The 19346-nt window shown below is 49.1% G+C and overlaps 1 protein-coding gene across 1 annotated transcript; it reads right to left on the bottom strand.

The window, feature by feature from the left end:
• Positions 1-837: 837 nt before the first annotated feature.
• On the bottom strand, positions 838-16004 carry LOC311368558 (insulin receptor substrate 2-B-like). The gene is made up of 2 exons (XM_084487355.1): positions 11465-16004; positions 838-5262 (listed from the first exon to the last, which is right to left on the bottom strand). The coding sequence occupies exons 1-2, from the start codon at positions 15684-15686 to the stop codon at positions 5258-5260; spliced, it is 4227 nt and encodes a 1408-aa protein (XP_084343481.1). The 5' UTR covers positions 15687-16004; the 3' UTR covers positions 838-5257.
• Positions 16005-19346: the final 3342 nt, after the last annotated feature.

Genomic DNA, 19346 nt, shown 5'->3' with positions numbered 1-19346 from the left:
TATTAGAGATTTGATACATACAACTAAGCCTTACAGGCTTATCCAAATAAACAAGTTGGGTTTGGCAAGAAAAGAGAACTTCTCTCGTTGTTGTCTGCCATTTGAAAGTTAACATTTACCTGTTCACCTGTCGTTGTGTATTGGCTTGGAACAAGTATTTAAATATTTTCCAAGAGTCACCCGTGTATCCAATTAGCCTAATGAGATCAAAATATTTCTACTTAGGCCTAACACTCAAAATCCCACGATGCTTCCGATACTATTGTGTTTGTGTGCGTGTTTCTTGTAGATCTGTCTTTCTAGCTGTTCATGACTCAGTGGACCTCAGGTTGTTTGGACAAGATGGACTTTGAGAATAGTTGAGTAAACTGTGTGTGTGTGTGTGTGTGTGTGTGTGTTCTTGTCTTGCATTCATAAAATGCCCAGCCTTTTTTTCATTCTACACAACAATCTGTTGTTAGTTTGAATGGGTATGATGGTGAAGACCGTTGGCTTGCTATTGAGCTTCTGAAAAAAATACTTTTGACCCAGTCTTTTTAAGTGTGTCAAAGTACATCGTCCTTGCAGTCATCTGACAGCACTTTCTACTGACTGAGCAAATAACGCTTCCATACGCAAGGATAAGGGTGTACCTCTGACATTTAGTTTTCACTGAAGCCATGAGTTGGTTAAATGATTGAAAATGAGGTCTACAGAATAAAAGTATTCCAAACTGTAGAACTTATTTTCTGTCAATATCCAATTTGGAGATTTGTGGGGAAATGTGCATGAAAATAACATTCTGGAAGAAATGATTTGCAGAAAGAAGGTTTGGTAGAACTCACACACAAGTACATGATCACATTTTTATTGCAATAGCTCTATCGAAAGCAAAAAAGTTTTGATAAATATAAACACTATGCTCAAACAATCTCAGTTTTCCCTCCGCAAGAGAGAAAGAAAAAAAAGAACAGAAACAGGTGAAAGAGTAGAAAGAAAAAAACGTAGAGGAGTGGGCGGGGCCCCTACAGGGCCGGGGGGGGAGGGAGGGAGGGGGGGGAGGGAGGGGGGGCCCAACACAAAATCAAAAATGCGACAGGTTGCACTTCTTTATTTACAGAAAAGAGGATTTAATCTCAACGCACGTTCTTATCGTATTTTTAACTCCTTTAATTCTGTGTCGTATATCGCACGTGGGAAATGTGTTTAAAAGCACAAAGGTATGCACACAGTGTGCGAAATACGAGGGGGCTCGCTCATTGACACTTAAGACCCCCTGAAAGCCTCAACTGCAAAACTTTTTTTGGGGGGGGTGGGCTCTGGAAAAAATGCTAGACGGGCAGAAGAAGAATGTCATCAATTGGTGACAATGATTTGTGGTGTTAAAATAAAGACTGCATGAAGAGTTAAGAAAACGATGTTTACTGCGAATAATAAACATCAGCATACACGTCTTAACAAAAGATCACTTTTCATCACTGTCTGCAGTGCCCCTAGTGGCATTAAAAATAAGCCACCGTCACAGAACTCAACGTCGGTATAACCCGCGCTGCGGACTGTGGCTGTTGAGCTTCTACATTTTCGAGATAATTACTTATAGGGATTCAGTTGTTTGTTGCAGACACTTAAAAAAAAAAAGTTAATTTGATCATTTTGGATTGTAAAAAAGCAAAATAGTAGTACCTAGGGGCATGCCAGAGATCACCGATGTCTGGACCTCGTTATTTTTTTGAGCTAAAAATAAAATTGGAACCTAAAAATACTGTATAAAAAAAAATCTGCGGATGAGAACTTCTCCAAGATGAGTGCATGCTCAATTCAATTTAGACTTGTCACTTTTGTGTCCGCACCATCAGGAGATCTGGTGCGTGCGCGAGCCGGGCACAACCGTTGATTCAAACTGGGTATTTCGCACACTGGGTACACACCTCAACTTTAAAAAAAAGAAAAGAAAAGAAAAGCTAATTAATAATTAAGCTAATTATCAACAACCTTCTACTCCGACAAATAGAACGCAGCTGGGTGAGCGAAATTCTGAATTCCAGAATTGTTCATTCCGAAAATTCTCTCGGAGTTCTGGAATCAAGGACCATCCTGGAACTGACACCAGGGCCGATCTCCCTTCGATCGATATCGGCATAAATAATCAACATAACCATCCTCGTTGATATGCTTTCAATCATACGCATTCCATTTGTTGACTGATCTATGCAGCAGCAAAAAAACTAAAACTGATATAGTTACAAAAAATATTAGCGGTCAAACCATTTCTCTATACAAATGACTGCAAAATGCCTACGTAAGTCGGAGGAAGAGTTCCTCTCTCCTTTTCCCGGTGTCATCTACTACACACTTGACCCCCGTCGCAACGAGGTATGTACACAATGTAGCACAACAACCAAAGTATAGTAAGATGATTCATTTTCCTCTGTAAACCAAGTACAAAACACCAAAAAAGGAAAACTTAAATCGTTTGCATATTGACGCAGTACCTTTAATGTTCTCTGTGGTGATAAGAAATGTAGCCGCAGTTCTTCAGTGCGGGGGAAAAACTACAACGACCAAGTTTGTTTCGTTTTTCTTAATTAATCTTTGCAACCTCGCCGAAATCAATACGTGTCAAAGTTGACAGTATGGCATCATCGGACTCAAAATTCACAAAGTTCTAGAACACAAAGACATAGAACATTCTAGATTCTAGAACTCTATGGCAGATCTGGCAAATTGGCAAAATGATAATTATATGATTACAAAAGGGGGTTGGTTTGTAAATACAGAGAATTAAAACAAAATAAATGCGCATCTGTAGCATAGAAACCCCAGGAACACAAATAACCAAAAGAAACTTTTTTTTTTTTTTACATAGGCAACAGCCTTGGTGATTCATATATTCAGTAATTTGTTCATCAAAAGGGGTCAAATAAAAAATAAAGGAAAATATGCAAATTGTACATATAAGACACGTCACAGAGTTCATATCTTTTTTCATTAAACAATTTTCGTCAACCGTTTAAGATCGGACCGCCGAGACATCACGACCCCCGCCACTGTACCGTTGACCGCGCTACACCCCGAGAATGACAATTAAACACAGCGCTAGTTAAACAATATGTACCTTAAACCCCGCCCCTCTCCCGCCAATCTGCTCAAATGACACCGTGACGACCATCATAACTCGGGTGTGATTCTTTCGGCGACTTGGAGAACTTGTTTGTTTGCTGGATGGGTTTTGTTGACCGTTACTGAATGAGCTGTACCGCGGGCCTCAGATGACCAAGTCACTCCAGTAAGTGGACTTTTTTAACCCTATATAAACTCCACCCACATCAGAATTTGCACTTGTTGGTATTGATTCCAAGGTCCCTCAGCCCTAGGTGTAAAGGTTACGTTTTAAATAAGTTGTCTGACTGGCCGTAGTCTGTTCAATTAAAAATAAAACATTTCTGTAAACAAAAAAAATAAACAAACGAAATGTTTATATAATGAGAAAGGGGGGGCTTTGAATAAGCCAACACTGGATCACACAGGGACATGAGCTGAGGTGAAATTAATAGGTTCTGCACATTGACATTGAGAATAAATATTTCAGCCAATCGCAGCAGTTTGTCCAGGTGATGTCACGTCATGGGAGAGTGGCACGAGGGACGTCGCTAAATGTGGGGGTTTCGACATATGCGTGAGAAGGCCAAGATTAATGTCGGTCTTCAGTGTGTGTGCACGTGCGCGTGCGTGCGTGCGTGTAAGAATGCACCGAACGCTGCAGCTGGAGCTACGACTCATATTTCAGTAACGTCACTGAGTGTGTGTGTGTGTGTGTGTGTGCGCTCACGCGTGTGTGCATGTGTCTCAAGTATTTCGGACGTCATCCAGAGCTGCTGACAATGACGGCCATAACTGACACACTGAGGGGTTGCCCGGTTGACCGCTTAATGTCATATGCGACAGGGTCTTTCAGAGTTTGCGCACACACACCAGGCAGTTTGAAAACGGCATGCCTTTGCGTATGCGCGCGTTTGTAAGCCCTGCGTGTATGGGACGACTTTTTCCGTGTGCGTCTAGTGCGTGGAAAGAGCATGTGAAATGCATATAGGATCACGCTTTAGTACATGCTGTTGAAATGAACGAAGTAGTGTTTGAAAAGTGTGTGCACTCTCTCCCATGGTAAACCTGAAGTATGTCACGGACTATGAGGTATAACAGGTGATTCGGTTATTATTCATTCGACGGTTGATTATTCAGGCCTTTTTCAGCCAAACATCTCAGATTAGCTGAACGATCTGGAACATGGATCGCAGCGACAGGAGCGTTCTCCTCCCTGTAAAACGGCCCACCTCTCCTACGCAACAGAACCAGGCAGCGGTCGGCTGAGACGGACAGTTCCCAAATATGTACCAAAACCAGAAAAGTACCGGGTGGAAATAAACAAAACATAGCAATGCCGACAAAGCAACGAAATACTATTAGAGAAAATTCCAGACATCCGCCATTGATAGTTTTACGTTGTGGAGTGAAAGTGCGATTGTTTCTTTTTTTTTTCTGTGTTAACCGAAACCTACGAGTGTTTCCGTGGGGACCTGACGCTGGTCCATACTGGCCTGGTTTAATCAAAGCTCTGAAGGTGTGTTTCTGTGGAGACGTGGTACGACAGCGAGAGTAGCCGTAGTTCAGAGGAGATCCCACACCGGAAAGGCTTTCCCTGTACCCTTACTTTGAAAAATGTCCCAGCAACTAGTTGTACCATTTTTTTTTTAGCTTTAGGGGGGGGGAGCTGTACCGTTTAAAAACAACAAAGATTAAACAATAATAACAACAATTCAGAGTGATGCAGAGCTCTAACCATGACAACCCCTTCTATGTGGTACCGTATTGAGAAGAGGGTCGTTGGTTTTGACTACCTGTACCTAATCTACAAGCATCTGAGCCCATATCAATTGCAACCAGGTCATTAGATGAAAGGGGAGTGGGGGGGGGGGGGGTAGCAGCACTGTGGGAAGTGGGATTTAAAAACAAAACGAAAAAGATATGCAAAAAGACAAAATAAAATTAATAATACAGATGAGTGTATATATATATATATACACTAAAAAAAAAGTTTAACTGCAAGCTGTTGCTGTCGACCATGTTGAGTTCGGGGCTGCAGGGGGGGGGGGGGGGAGAGGGGGGGGCTGCAAGGTTGGAGGTCAAAAGGTCAAGTGTCTCTGTTACCCCCCCCCCACCGTCCCTCGCATCTCCACCACGCACACGGAGAGATGGCAGAGCGGGGTGGGCTCTCGACGCCTCAGTCTGTAGGAGAGAGAAAGAGAAAGACATCTTAAGTAGGCCACATATCAGCGGACGGTCTCCGTGAAGCACGAGGAGCATTCATCCTCACATCGGGATCGGGTTTGGCAACACCGCAATTGTACATCCAGAGCTTTTAATAACACACATATTTTCAAGGGTCCACCGTATGATGCGCAGCATGCTGAGCCGTTAGCTTAGCTGTTCAATTAGCCCTTTGCTTGGCGTTTATGTAAGCTTAGCTACTGTACAGCAGGCACACACACACACACACACACACACACACACACACACACACACAGAAGTCCCCGGCTCTAGTCAACCCCGTTCCGACGCCGTGCATTTGTGTGTGGTTGTGCATGTATATGTACATGTGTATGTGCATATGTGTGTGTGTGTGTGTGTCTCCGCAGAGCACAGATGGGACTACTATAACTGTACTTAGCCTGTATGCTAGCTAGCAGGCAGAGATGTAGAGAGAATATAGGAGAGATAGGACAAGGATGAGGCGTGAGAGGAGGACAGCTGGAGGGGAAGAAAGGAAGAGAGCAGGAACTGTCTTGTACAGGACGGACGGTAACAGAGGGAGGGACACAGTGATACGGGGAGAGTGCGTAAAAACTGTGTACAACAATTCAATCACACAAAACGCAGATGCAGTCTTCCCATGTGACACACACACAATGTATTTGCTATTCTTAGTCGTTAAAATCCCTGCATTTCTGACCAAAAGAGTATAGAAAGATATCGACGGAATAGCATGAAAGAGCATCCCTGTCTGCCAATGACTGATCACAGCAACATTCTTAGGCGCCACACACTGCAGTCACACTAAACACACCTGTGTGTGTGTGTTCACCATTGACTGTGTTTCCTTTACAAGAGAACACTCCCTCCCCCCTCTCCTCTTAATCCATTCTTTACTCCTTCTAATCTCCCTCTCCGACTCTCTCCTTAACTCATCCATCCACTTCACCGCTCTTCATTCATTAACACATGCACCTCCGTCTTTCCCTTGCATTCTTTTGCCTTTTACACCCGCCCTAGCTGCCTCCCTCACCTCTCCACATCACCTCATTTTACCCCAGCAGGGAGGTGCAATGCATCATGGGTATTAAGGGGCCCAAGCGACACTCAGGTGTAAATCCAGGATATAAAACTGACAATTCCATTCAGCGCAGTGTGTGTGTGTGTGTGTGTGCGCTAGAAGCGTGTTTTTTTTTCATTGTGTGTGCTGTGCCAAGGGGGCGGGGTCTACACCACTGCGGTGACTGATTGGGTTAGACGAGATGTCAATCACAGAACAGCTCTCCAGAACAGTGTAGTATTCCATGCCTGTACCGCACATGCGGCCTATTTAAATGGGGAATCACCGGGGGGGGGGGGGGGGGGGGGGAGTTATAGACGTGTTACAGGTTAAGGGTTAATTAGGTTACTTGTAGTATTGTTGTACTAGTACCGTAGTAATGCTTGCGTGTCAACAACAATAGCTGCTAGCTTGGGAGTGCGCGTGTGAGAGAGAGAAAAAGTGCTCTAAGCCAACAGACGGACCAGTTGCGTAACCCACGGCAACTGGCTGTTACGTAACCCTGGGCAAAGTCAGAGGGGTCATGATGAGGGTTGCTAATCACCGGTTGATGCACCAATCAGGTATTTATGGTACAATACTGATCACCAATCCTTTTAACGAGTACGATTCTTTTATTATAATGAAATATACATTAATTTGACATTTCTTATGATTCTTGTTGCGTGCCGGTTGTATGTAAGAGTCATCGGCTTGAGCGATGTAGGTGCTGGTTTAGACAAGAGATATTGTTGTTTTTTTCAGACGACAGAAATGCTAGCCAGATGGTTTTCTGACAGGGTCAATAAGTTTAGACTAAAATTAAACATCACTTTAAAAAGGAAGATCTGGGATTAGGCCTACTATTTATTGGAGTAAGGCAGGCAGGAAAGATTTTTCTTTTTGCGTTATTTAAATGTTAGAAATGCAAAGGTAAAACACGCAGTTCATCAAAAAGGCGACTCGGCAGCAGTGGTCTCCCCCGGCTCCTGTTGCAAGGGGGGGAAGCTGCCCTTTGGTCAAATATGTAAATAAACATTGATATGTTTTATAACATTAGCATGAGCGTTGCGCATAAGCTAGCACTTTAAACGTGTGTAAGGATTTTAAGTAGTCAGCCACGTCGGCCATAGCTTATGGTGACATTTTTAATAGACAAATGTGTTTTAGTTTGACAGCTCCAGCCTATGCAACAGTTAATCAATGGTATATATACAATATTATAATACGGGTGGCTTAAATCAAGTGATCTGATTAGTTCCTAACTGTTGTATAATGAGTGTATACATAAATACGTAAACTGCTATGACGCCAAATCAGTTTATAGAGATCTGTATCACTCCGTGCCTAACTTGAACTGTTTATTTATTCATAAAAGCAATAGCATAGTTCACTGAAGCCTAAAAATATGTTGATTGATGGAGAGGGTGGAACTGTTGTAATAGGCACACGGTGAGTGAACTCGATAGTAGGCTAAATTACCGCGAACCAAGCTACCGTCTCTAGCCTTCTCTCTGAAGGACGCTACAGTGTGTTGCATAGAAACCGCCGTACACTTTGCAGGCAACCAGGAGGGACTACATTTTTGTATTTGTTAAAAATGTTTTTTTTTTTACTTCCTTGTTTTTTCAAAATTGAGTGTGTCTGACTTTCATTTCGCCGTCCCTCCGCTTTGCGTCGGGACGAACAACGCCCCTTAATTGTGGCTTAATGAGCACATTCCACAACCGCTAGTCGTGAACTACTGGTTAATCGTATATTATTGATTGGGATTTATTTACGAGGCGATTCACACTCAGTAACAGAAAAGACGAAGAAATTGAGCCAAAACAAAAGGAAAACGTTTAAACAACCTAAATAACCATTATGCAAATATTTTAATGTAGAGTAGTATAGGCTGTCCAGGCGACTCAACACTCCGACTCTTTGTGAAATCTGTGCCCATGAAAGGAGTGGCGCCAGCGGCCTCACTCGCGAGCTCAGACCCGTTGTCCAGCTAAAGCCGAAACAAGCACAAGTTATAAATGATTGGTTTCAAGAAAGCCTTTGCTTACCATGGTAGGAACTATGTATGTACGTGCTGTGGCTGCAATCGTTTGACTACGTAACGCTTGTGTTATGCAGTTTAGAGACATGACTATTTTGGACATTTTCCTCGCCCATCTTCCATTAAAGCGGCAGAGCAGTGAGATAATTTCCAATAGAGGAAAAGGGGATCAGACTGGCACTGTGGGGGTTATAGATACCTCAATGGGGCATATATCGGCCGATAACGATCGGTGTCCGATCAATCGGTGCATCACTAGTTATGATTGTATTGCTACAGTTTCCAACATTGTCATAGTTACAGTCAAAACAACATAGTTGGGTTGTGAGGTACTATTGGGGGGAGAGAGAGAGCGAGGGAGCGAGAGTGCAAGAGAGAGCGAGAGAGAGAGAGAAATATGGTGTGTAGCAAAGTTTAGCGATGCATTCGCAAACGTTAAACATTAAAAAGGTTAAGAATGTGCACACTCACGCATACACAAACACACTTATCCAACCTCACATTCTCGTAGAAAACGAAGACTTCTAGTTTAACCACTCTTTATCATTTCCTCCCGGCCCAGAAAGACCCAGCTAAACCCAATACTATTTGTCCATCGTTTTTGGTCAACATTTCTGGATCTTTTGGTAAGAAAGCGAATCCAATAGGAGACAACAAGCTAAACACAGGCACAAAGTGAGCCACAGAGAGACAGACCCAGACACAGCGACCCACAGAGATACAGACCCAGACACACACACACACACACACACAGCCAGCCAGACATACAAACAGACAGATGCGGTTATCAGCTGTATTGATTAGTGATCACGCAGCTCGCTGGAAGAAAACAAACTGATAACCGGTAAACGATCTATGAGGTCAGGGAAACAAACAACGAGTAAAGGACGGGTTAACAAACAACTTTGTTGACCCATGTGTTCCGGTGGAATTTTACAACAAACTGCCAATCAATATCTGGTCAATATCAAATGTCCACCTGTTATTTTGAGGGGTTGTTTACCCTTGTTCCAACACTAGTACTACGCACCACAAAAACAGATCACAAAAATCGACATTATAATATTGCTCGGCTAACACCCATTTCTTACGTCAATCCAGATCTATGTTAATCCAATCATTTAATGCATACACTGCAAGAGGGGGTGAGTTGAAAATAAAACATGGCTGGGTTAAATCACAGAACGGACAATGTCGAGAATTGACCCGAGCTCTCAGCAGACCTGCCGAATACTTTGAAAGGGTTAAGATCAATGTTTTCATTATTATTATTATTATTATTATTATTATTATTATTATTATTATTATTATATCCTACAAGCCTGACATCGCCAGACTAATATGCAAATACGTATAGGTCTGGAACTCCTCTCACACTTTTCAATTTACAAGGGGCGTTATGAACAGGCACAAACAAAAACGCCTCTGGACGCAATTAAAGAGCCGTACAACCATTTAAATTTAGCGACAACACGCCTGACACATCAGCAGCAGCCATGTGGGTTGGTTACGAAAATGCCTCAATGGTGCTCCAAAAGGACACTCCTCTGTACAGTCATATGGGATCCCATATACCGCATCCTCCTCATCCTCATCTGTTTATCTGGGGTCGGGTTGCGGGGGCAGCAGCTCAAGCAGGGGGCCCCAGACTTTCCTTTTCCTATTCCCCGCATGATACTGATATGAAAAATGTACGGCTTTTGCATTACAATGCCCCAATGTTGCCAAGTTAGGAACAACATACACACACACACACACACACACACACACACACACCTGCATGAATACAAACAAACAACCAAGAAAAACATGGATTAACCATTTTGGAAGGACATCTGATTGGTCCATAATCCTATGGTCTCTTGGGAGCCTTGAGGCCAAACCCTAATCTAATCTAAATGTAATCTATACTTAATCCAGGTTTTCTTTCATCCAATAAGGGTACATACAGAAACCACACTGTCCTTGACTACAAACATGTCTGAAAAACAAGGTCTGGCACAGACAAACATGCACCTTTGGGAAAGTGGGCAAAGACCTATGCAAGCGTACATTAGCTACATGTTCACATGCACATGTGAACATGATAGATGTATGTGCGCACAGACCAAAAAAGGCAGGGTATATCCGGTTGTGCGGTTGACCTGAAATGAACTTCAGTCAGTCAATAAGTGACATGCACACGTGCACTGTGAAAAGTACACGACACATGAGTGTGCAGTTTTCCTGTGTGTGTGTGTGTGTGTGTGTGTGTGTGTGTGTGTGTGTGTGTGTGTGTGTGTGTGTGTGTGTGTGTGTGTGAACGGGCTGAAGATGCACTCCCATGACGGATGGGTTCAAAAGACAACGTTCAACTGCTTAAAGTGCTCGCAGACCGAATCTCGGATGAGCCTGCCCCCCTTATAAAGTGACAGCCGGAATAACCCATCATATGAGACCATAACTGGACTGACAGAAGGATAGACCAATCAAAACTAGTCAAAGTATTAATAGACCGGCAGCAAGGGAAACCTATTCATATTTCATACCAGACTATAAATAGACAGGACATATATACTATTGACTAGTATTTAGTGGTTTAGCTTATGCTTTTACCCAAATTGACAGATGAATTCAGAACATGTACAGAGTATCACGTTGGTGTACTACGAGGGCACCAAGGATACAGTCAGTCAGACTGTGGATATTGGGGCTCAACTTGGCTGGGAGTCAAACCCCGGGCCAACTCAATACCCTGTCCCTACGTACATACCTATTAGGCTATTGGTACCAGACCATTAACAGACAGCAGTACAGAGCAACCCTGCTGTGACGGTTCACACACACACACACACACACACACACACACACACACACACACACACACACACACACACACACACACACACACACACACACACACACACACACACACACACACACACACACACACACACACACACACACACTATGAATCTGTATGGATGAAGTTCCAAATTCTCTCCATGTCAGCTGTTTCAGGTAATAAAGTCCAGAGACCAACCCTAGTTTGAATGTACGGCCGGTGAATGCTTCTCTTCAACAACAACAACACCACCACTCTGTCTACTCACCCTTGTTTGCCGACGCAACGGCCTCGGTTGATTTGGTGAAATCTATACTGGCGTAGCCTCCATTCTCCGACGGCGGGGGCGTAGTTACCGTCGGCGACAGGCTCCCATTGCTCCCGGCAACAGAACCATCCGTGGTCGCGGCCGCCGCCGCTGTCATCGCCACGGCGCCCGCCTCTTCCCTCAGCTCCAGGGCGATGTAGTTGAGGCCGTTCTGGTAGCCCGACGACATGTTCCGACACATCCGGCCCGAGGAGGACGACGACGACGAGGCGGTGCCCGGGTCGGGGGCTCTGGCGTGGGCGCGGCCCGCCGCAGACTCCCCCAGGCCCTCCACGGACATCCAGACGCTGTCGAAGGACCCGGAGCCGGACCACCTGGAGGGGAGGCCGTCGGCCTGGTGCGACCCGTTGGGGGCGTCGGGGAGGGGGCTGGCGGCGGGCGGCCCTGTGGGCGTGGCGCTGGCGGCGGTGGGCGTGGCGCTGGAGGAAGAGGGCGAGGTGAAGGTCTCGGAGCTGTGGCGCCGCCGCCCCTGGGGGTCGGCCCGCACCACCTTGGGCTCCGTCCCCGTCCGGCCCGGGCTGCTGGGGGGGTTGGGGGAGGAGGAGGCCGGGGTAGGGTGCCCGTAGTGGCCCTCCATCACGCAGAGGTGCTGCAGGACGGCGGTGGGGCTGGCCCGCGGGCCGTCGCCCCCCCTGCTGAGGTTAAAGGTCATGTCCGTGTAGTCGTCCCCCAGCGCTTTCCAGTGCCCTCCGCCCCGCGGGGGTCCGCCAGGGGAGGCCGGCCCCCCGGTGTTGGCGGCCAGCGGCCGGATGTAGCTGGGGGGGTTCCAGGGAGCCACCAGGCTGGGTCTGGGGGACTGGCTCTTGCCGAGGTCCCCACCGCCGCCCACCTCCACACTCATGTAGTCCTGGTGGGGGGAGCAGCAGTGCACCCCCGACCCGGGGGAGAGCACCTCCTCCTGGGCGGACAGCGGGAAGGAGGAGCCGGGGGTGAGGGGGGGCGGGCAGCTCTCGCTGAACTCTATGTTGATGTACTCCCCGGGGCTGGAGGGCCGGTCGGAGGCCGAGGTGGAGGTCCCCGTGCTGGCCGTCGTGGCCGAGGCCTCGCCGGCCCGGGCCGGCCCGTGGAAGCTGCGGCGCCCCAGGGGCAGGCGGTTGGGCCGGGTGGCGTGCGGGGCGCTGTAGGGCGGCGGGGGGTGGGAGGGCGTGTGGGCCGAGCCCCCGCGTCTCTCCGGGGTGGAGGTGGTGGAGGTGCTGGTGGGGAGGGTGGGGGAGAAGCCGGGCTTGGCCGGGGAGCTCATGGGGACGTACTCGCCGTACTCGCCCGCCTCCGCCTCCCGCGGCGTGGGGGCCTTGTAGGAGCGGGGCAGGGAGAAGTAGGGACTGTAGGACTTGGGCGGCGGTTCGGGCGTGCCGAGGGCGTAGTAGCCGCCACCTGCCGCGTCGCCGGCGGGCTTGTAGCCCCCGGAGCTCGCGCTGCCGCTGTAGGACATGTCCATGTACTCTGCGTTCTCCGGCCGCTCGGCGATGCTGTCGCTGCGCCGCACGCCGCTGCCGCCGGCCGTGCTGGCGCCGCCGTGCGGGCTGGGGGAGGTCTGGACGGGGGACGAGGAGCCGCCGCTGCCACCTCCGCCGCCCGGGAGCATCATCATGTAGCCGTGGGACTCGGAGGAGGAGGAGGAGGAGGAGGAGGAGGGGGTGGGGTGGTGGAGGTGGGGATGGTGGTGGAGCAGGTGGTGTTGGTGGAGGTGGGCCGAGCGGGGGGCCAGTGCCGGGCTGTGGAACTGGGGGGATTGGGAGGAGCCGGGCTGCATGGGCATGTAGTCGGGGGGCGTGTCCCGGGGGGAGGCGGCCGCCACGCCACACATCATGGGCATGTAGCCGCCGTCCTCCTTGGCGGTGGACGACGACGACGGGGAGGAGGAGGAGGGGGGGAGGTGGTGGTCCCCGGTGTTAGTGGACGGCCTGGTCTGCTGGCTGTGCTCCGAGCAGGAGCTGTAGTCCGACCGCAGGGAGGACGACGACGACGAGGGGGGGCCCCCGCGGAGCAGCCCCCCGCCCCCGAAGGCCAGCCCCCCCAGATCCCGCTCGTCCAACGAGAACGTCGTCTGGGTCATCTTCTGGTAGACCGCCACGCCCGAGCCGCCCGTGGCCGCGCCGGCTCCTCCCGCCCGGGTGAAGGAGTGGGTGCGCCTCCGCAGCGAGGAGGACGAGGAGCAGGAGCGCTCGTCCTCGGCGGTCGACGTGCCCTCGTCGCGCGGCAGCGCCTCCGACGGCCCGGCGCCGAACACGTCCCGGTGCCAGCCCATGGTCATGTAGTCGTTGAGGAGGTGCTCCTCGCGGATGGGCGGCGTGTTGCCCAGGGAGTCGGGCGTGTTGCTGCGGACGCGCAGGTACCGGAAGTCCCCGGGACTCGAGCCGTACTCGTCCGACGAGTTGAAGCCGCCGTCTGACGGCGAGCCGCAGATGGAGGCGCTGGAGGGCCGGGTGAGCGTGTCCGACACCGAGCCGTGGCCGCTGCTCGACGACACGCTGACGGGGCTGGTCGCCGAGGGGTAGTGGGAGACCGGCAGCGAGGCCGAGCGCGCGTGGCAGCACGCCGACGACTGCTGCTGGAGCCCCGGGATGGTGCGCACGTAGCAGCGGCTGCCGCTGCCTCCGCCGCCGCCGCCCGACCCCGTGCTGGTGCCGGCGTTGCCTGTGGCCACGCCTGCGCCGCAGGCCCCGGCCGCGTCGTGGCGCCCCAGGTGGGCGCGCGTCGTGTTGAGGTGCACCAGGCTCCCCGTCGCCGAGCGGAACGGCCGGTTCATGGTCCCCTCCCCCTCGCTGGACGTGCGGAAGCGGTAGCCGCTGGCGCCTGAGCTCTTGCTGGACGGCGGCGTTCCCACGACGGACTCCGTCCTGGAGCGCCGCTGGAGCCCCGTCTGGCTGGGCGGCAGGTTACCGAGGTGACGGCGCGTGGTGATGAAGGGCATGGGGTTGGAGCCCGACGACTGGCTCTTGCTGCGGGGCCGGAACTCTGTGAAGGCCTTGAGGGCCTTCATGGTCTCCAGGATGGTCTCGTGCATATTCTGGGCCACCACCGAGTCGTCCACCTGCATCCAGATCTCGCCGGGCCCGATGGACGACGACCGGCCCACCTCGATGAAGAAGAAGCTCTCTGAGTGGCCGCAGCGCCGGATGTTCATCAGCTGGAGGTTGACGCACGGCGTCTCCGAGTTCAGCTTCACCAGGTGAAGGGTCTTGGTCGAGAGGCACAGCCGGTACACTCCCGTCAGGTTCTTGGTCTGGCCCAGGCCCTTGGGCTTCACATTTACCTGCCACACCTCCTTGAACACCGTACCGGGGGTCACGGTACCGTAACCGTCGTCTAAATCATCAGAGTCAACGTGTCCCTTTTTCCCCTCGCTCATCAGCTCGCTCACGGCAACGTACCAGTCCTCTTGCTCCTGCTCGCTCTCCGCCACGATGGCGAAGTACTCGTCCTTAGTGTAGAGGGCGATGAGATGCTTGTTTTTAGAATCCGCCCTTTTGTTTACAGTGAAGCACTGGTAGAGGTAAATAACGCGCTTCGGCGGAGATGGGGCGACAGCTCCGCCGCTAGCGGCGGCCGCGGCAGCGGCGGCAGACCGCAGGCTATTCCGGAATTTCTTCTCGCTGTCATAGTACTCCAGGCGACTGGGGCCTATGTGGCTGGCCGCCCGCAGCACGAAGAACCGCTTGTGTCCGTGTTTCTGCTTCCTCAGGTAGCCACATTTGCGAATATCGTCCACAGCGTCAGATGTATTGGATGCGACGACGTTCACAGCCGCGTATACATGGCCGCTGCCGCTAGCGGCGGCGGCGTCCTCGGCTGCGGAGACCGACGGGCAGGCTTTTCTACCGGGGGACTCCGCGGTGTTTTCCCCGGAGAGATGCTGCTGCTGCTGCTGCTGCTGGCCCGGCTGGTAGTGATGGAGGTTGGACAGTGGGTGCGGTGGTTGATCCTTGGGCTGACCAGGAGAAGAGTGGTGGTGGCTAGAGGGCGGCAGGTGTTGTTGATGAAACCTCGAGGCTCCGCCACCGCCGCCTCCACCGATATTAATGACCGGGGAAGGGGGTTCCCCGACCGAGACGTCTCCGTTCGCCGTCGCGGGTTTCACCCCCGCGTCTCTCGGTTGCTGTCCCTTCTCCATCATCAACATTGCGGCGCTACCGTCCTGGTAATTCGTGAAATTGGCCATCGGCGGAGAATCCAAACAAAGGTCACTTCACTAGCGGGCTAATCGGAGTGGACGCAGACCCCATTCCGGTTCTTCTGGGAGACGCGAGTCCGAGTCCGACCCGCTAGCATGCTACCTCACAACAGCTAGCGATGTGCTAATCTAATAATACTATTATTCCGATAAATAAAATCCCGTTTGTCCACCTTTTTCACTGCCAGGCGTCTGCGACGTGAAGTCTAGCCCAGCGCGACATGACCACGACTCAGTTCAGTATCGGTAGTTAGCTCCGTTAGTTAGCTCCGTTAGTTAGCACTCCGTCCGCGTCTCTTGTCCACATCTCTACGGGCCGGAGCACAAACAACACGTGACCTTGCGCGTCACCAGCATAAAAATACAGGGAGGGACCAGACGACAAACGGGCACACTCCGATTGGTCAACAATGAGCTGAATGACGGGAAGCTGAAGCCAATCGCTGTGGGGCATGTGTGATTGACGTCAATCGTGGTGGCCATTGGCGTCGTCCCGAGTGAAAGGGGAGGCAACGTTTTCTGGGGAAAAGGCAGACAGTTCATCTGGAATCAGATACAGTCGAAAATCAATATATAATTTGCTCTCTCTCTCTCTCTCTCTCTCTCTCTCTCTCTCTCTCTCTCTCTCTCTCTCTCTCTCTCTCTCTCTCTCTCTCTCTCTCTCTATATATATATATACAAAATTAGATTAATTGTAAATTATTCAGTGTTGTTATTGGTGTTATTTTGTTAACTGTTATGCTTTGACCAGTGCCATTGCTTTGGCAATATGCAAATTATTTTTATTATTTTCAACTGTATTGTGCCACTTAATTTCTGCTTCCACAATACACCTAGAAAAAAAGTTTTAATGTACCATTTTCTTTTACCCTTGTATTTTTTGTCTTTTTTGTATGTCTACCATATCAGTCAAACATAATATCATTGTTATCTCTGCCTTTTACGGACAAATGTTTCCATAGCGACACACTGTATTTAGATGCAGATACTACTGTGCAGTGTTGTGCATTAACTAGTTCAAAAGAACTCGTTCATTGAACAAGTTCATTTTTCTATGAACTTTGAACTGAACGCAACATATTTTTAACTAAAGAACTTGAACTTGAACTAGTTCAGATTTTGTGACATTCTGAATTGATGCTTAGGTCCAGATGACATGTTTATTAAATAGAGTTTCTGCCTTAGTTGTGATGAATGACAGGTGTACAAATAATATCCACAACAATCTGAGATTGTAGTGATGGGCAGCAGGTAATGGAGAGGATTCATTTTAAAAGATAAGCACAGAATACTCACTCCCACAGTTTTTCTTCGGTTTCTAAAAAAAACTGTTAATGAACTGAACATGAACTAGTTCAAAACTGAATTGGTGAACTATAAACGTGAATTCATAAATTCATTTTCTTTTGTATGAACTGAACTTTGAACTAGTTAATGTGAAGTGGGAACTTGCACAACACTGCTACTGTGTACTGTGTCCTTACATTGTGGGTCCTTTACGTTGTATGTGTTTACTAGCCAAGTTGTTGAATGGAACCCAGAGTCCTTGACAGCTCCTGAAATGGCATTAATGTGATAATGTAAAACAAAAATGTCAACCTATATTTTTGGGTACTGAATAAACAAAGGAACGAATCAGTGAAAAACATTATTAAACATGAATGAATGAATCCCATCACACATCAACTCACTCATCCAACTACCCCAAATAAAATATGGGTGAAGTCTCGTTTAAGTGTCAGACTCCCAGACAAAATGTCCACAGTCAAACATGCATCCAAATTCACACCGGATAAACACATTTCATAATAGCGTATGGGGATGTGCATTGGATCATTGAGGATCTGAATGTTGACTATGGGATTGCGTCTCATTGGATTGAACAAGGTGTCTAATTTACCCAAAACTTGTTGTCAAATGTTTCCTGTTGAGGAGAAAGTTCAGTACATTTTTGACCCGAGGCTGAGGCTTCTGGAGGATCCCCATGGAGGATCCCCTCCATGGGGATCCTCCATGGGGATCCTCTGTCGTTTCACAACCGCTCACATGTATTAGGTCCTCATTAGCAGAGAATGCACACACACACACACACACATACAGACAAGCACAAATACACACCGTTGGAGAGGCACCAGCAGAGTTCAGAGTTCCTAAACTCTCTTGAGGAACCAGAGGTCCAACACATGAGTGGAGAACCACCTTCTATCCATGATTCTCTCTCCCCCTCTCTCTCTCTCTCTCTCTCTCTCTCTCTCTCTCTCTCTCTCTCTCTCTCTCTCTCAAACACACACACACACACTCTCTCTATCTCTCTCTCATCTCTCACCTGCTGTTTATGTCAAAAGTATTGGGTTATTAAAGGTCAAATGGCTGAACTTGTTGAAGTAGTATCAGCTATGTTTTTCTACGAAGTGGGTCTGAGTTCCATCCGTGTCTGTCTGTCGAGGCGCGAGGCAACCGCCGCCCGACGACCTTACAAGGACCTCCTGTTCTTCGACAGCAGAGCGTTCCATGGGATGGCCCGTCGTCACCATGGCATTGCTACCGTTTCCACGCAGGGAGTATGGCATGGCGCGCGCGCTTTTAATCCCTCTGTAATTCAACTCGCCGCATAATTGGTCCGCTCGTCATCGAACACGGCCAAAGGTGTTTCGGGGAAGTGTTTGATATTTAGACAGCCTTCTAGCAAACACATTCATCGCAAGCAACAAACAGTTGGTTTCAGATGCATGCCAATAAGGGGTCAGGGGGGTTCTTGCTCAAAGATGCCTACGGGTCAGTCGGTGGACATCGAACCCGGAACCTTTAGGGTCGGGAGTCAGACACAGGACAAAGCCTTGTTGTAAAATACGGGATCACTCTGTGACACGGTCAACAAACGGATCAGAGGCATATCATAATGTAGATTATGACCGCAATAATGATCATAAAGTTATTGTTTACAGTGTTGACCTAATATAAAGTTCCTTTATTTAAAGTCTACAGCCAGGTAGCTGATTATAGAGGACACAAGCGGAAACAAAGCTGTTCCTTCCTAATGTTCCAGGTTTCACATTCCGATAGTCCGACTGCTAGTTTTTGCGTATTTTTGGTGTTTTTGCAGAGTTATCGACGTGCACGTGTGTGAATAACAATACCTGTCCAAAATAGCTGTTATCTTTCTCTTTCTGTTTATTGAACATGATCGCTGGGAGTAACTTTTGACTTTAACCGTCTGGGTTACTAAATACATACATAGCGGAGCCAGAGCTACGTACCACGCTGTGTAATGTCCATTCATAAGGGCACAAAAGGGAAGGTGCATTGCAACATGTTGTATTATGCAGGCAGCTGTTCCGTGGAGGTCTTTGTGTGAGAGCGTGACCTGCAGCCAACTAAGTGTCACGAATCAGTGTCTGGGCGCACGTAGGCTTTTTTTTTTAGTATAATGGCACAAGGCGTCTCTCTCTCTCTCCTAACCACCCACAGTTGAACCGGCAGTCTGTGCCCCCATCTGTTCAAGAGGCAAACAGCGCCATCTGTCGGCCAGTGAACGACACGACGGCTCAGTAAACGTGCTCTATTGTGCTCTTCAACAAAGAGGCAGGCCGAGTGACGCCCGCTGGGCTGAAACGCCACACAGGGAACACAAAGAGAACGCATGTTGGT

The sequence above is a fragment of the Micromesistius poutassou genome (genome assembly GCF_964030765.1).
Source record: "Micromesistius poutassou genome assembly, chromosome: 23".
NCBI classification, from domain to species: domain Eukaryota; kingdom Metazoa; phylum Chordata; class Actinopteri; order Gadiformes; family Gadidae; genus Micromesistius; species Micromesistius poutassou.
This window is presented reverse-complemented; position numbering and strand designations above follow the sequence as displayed.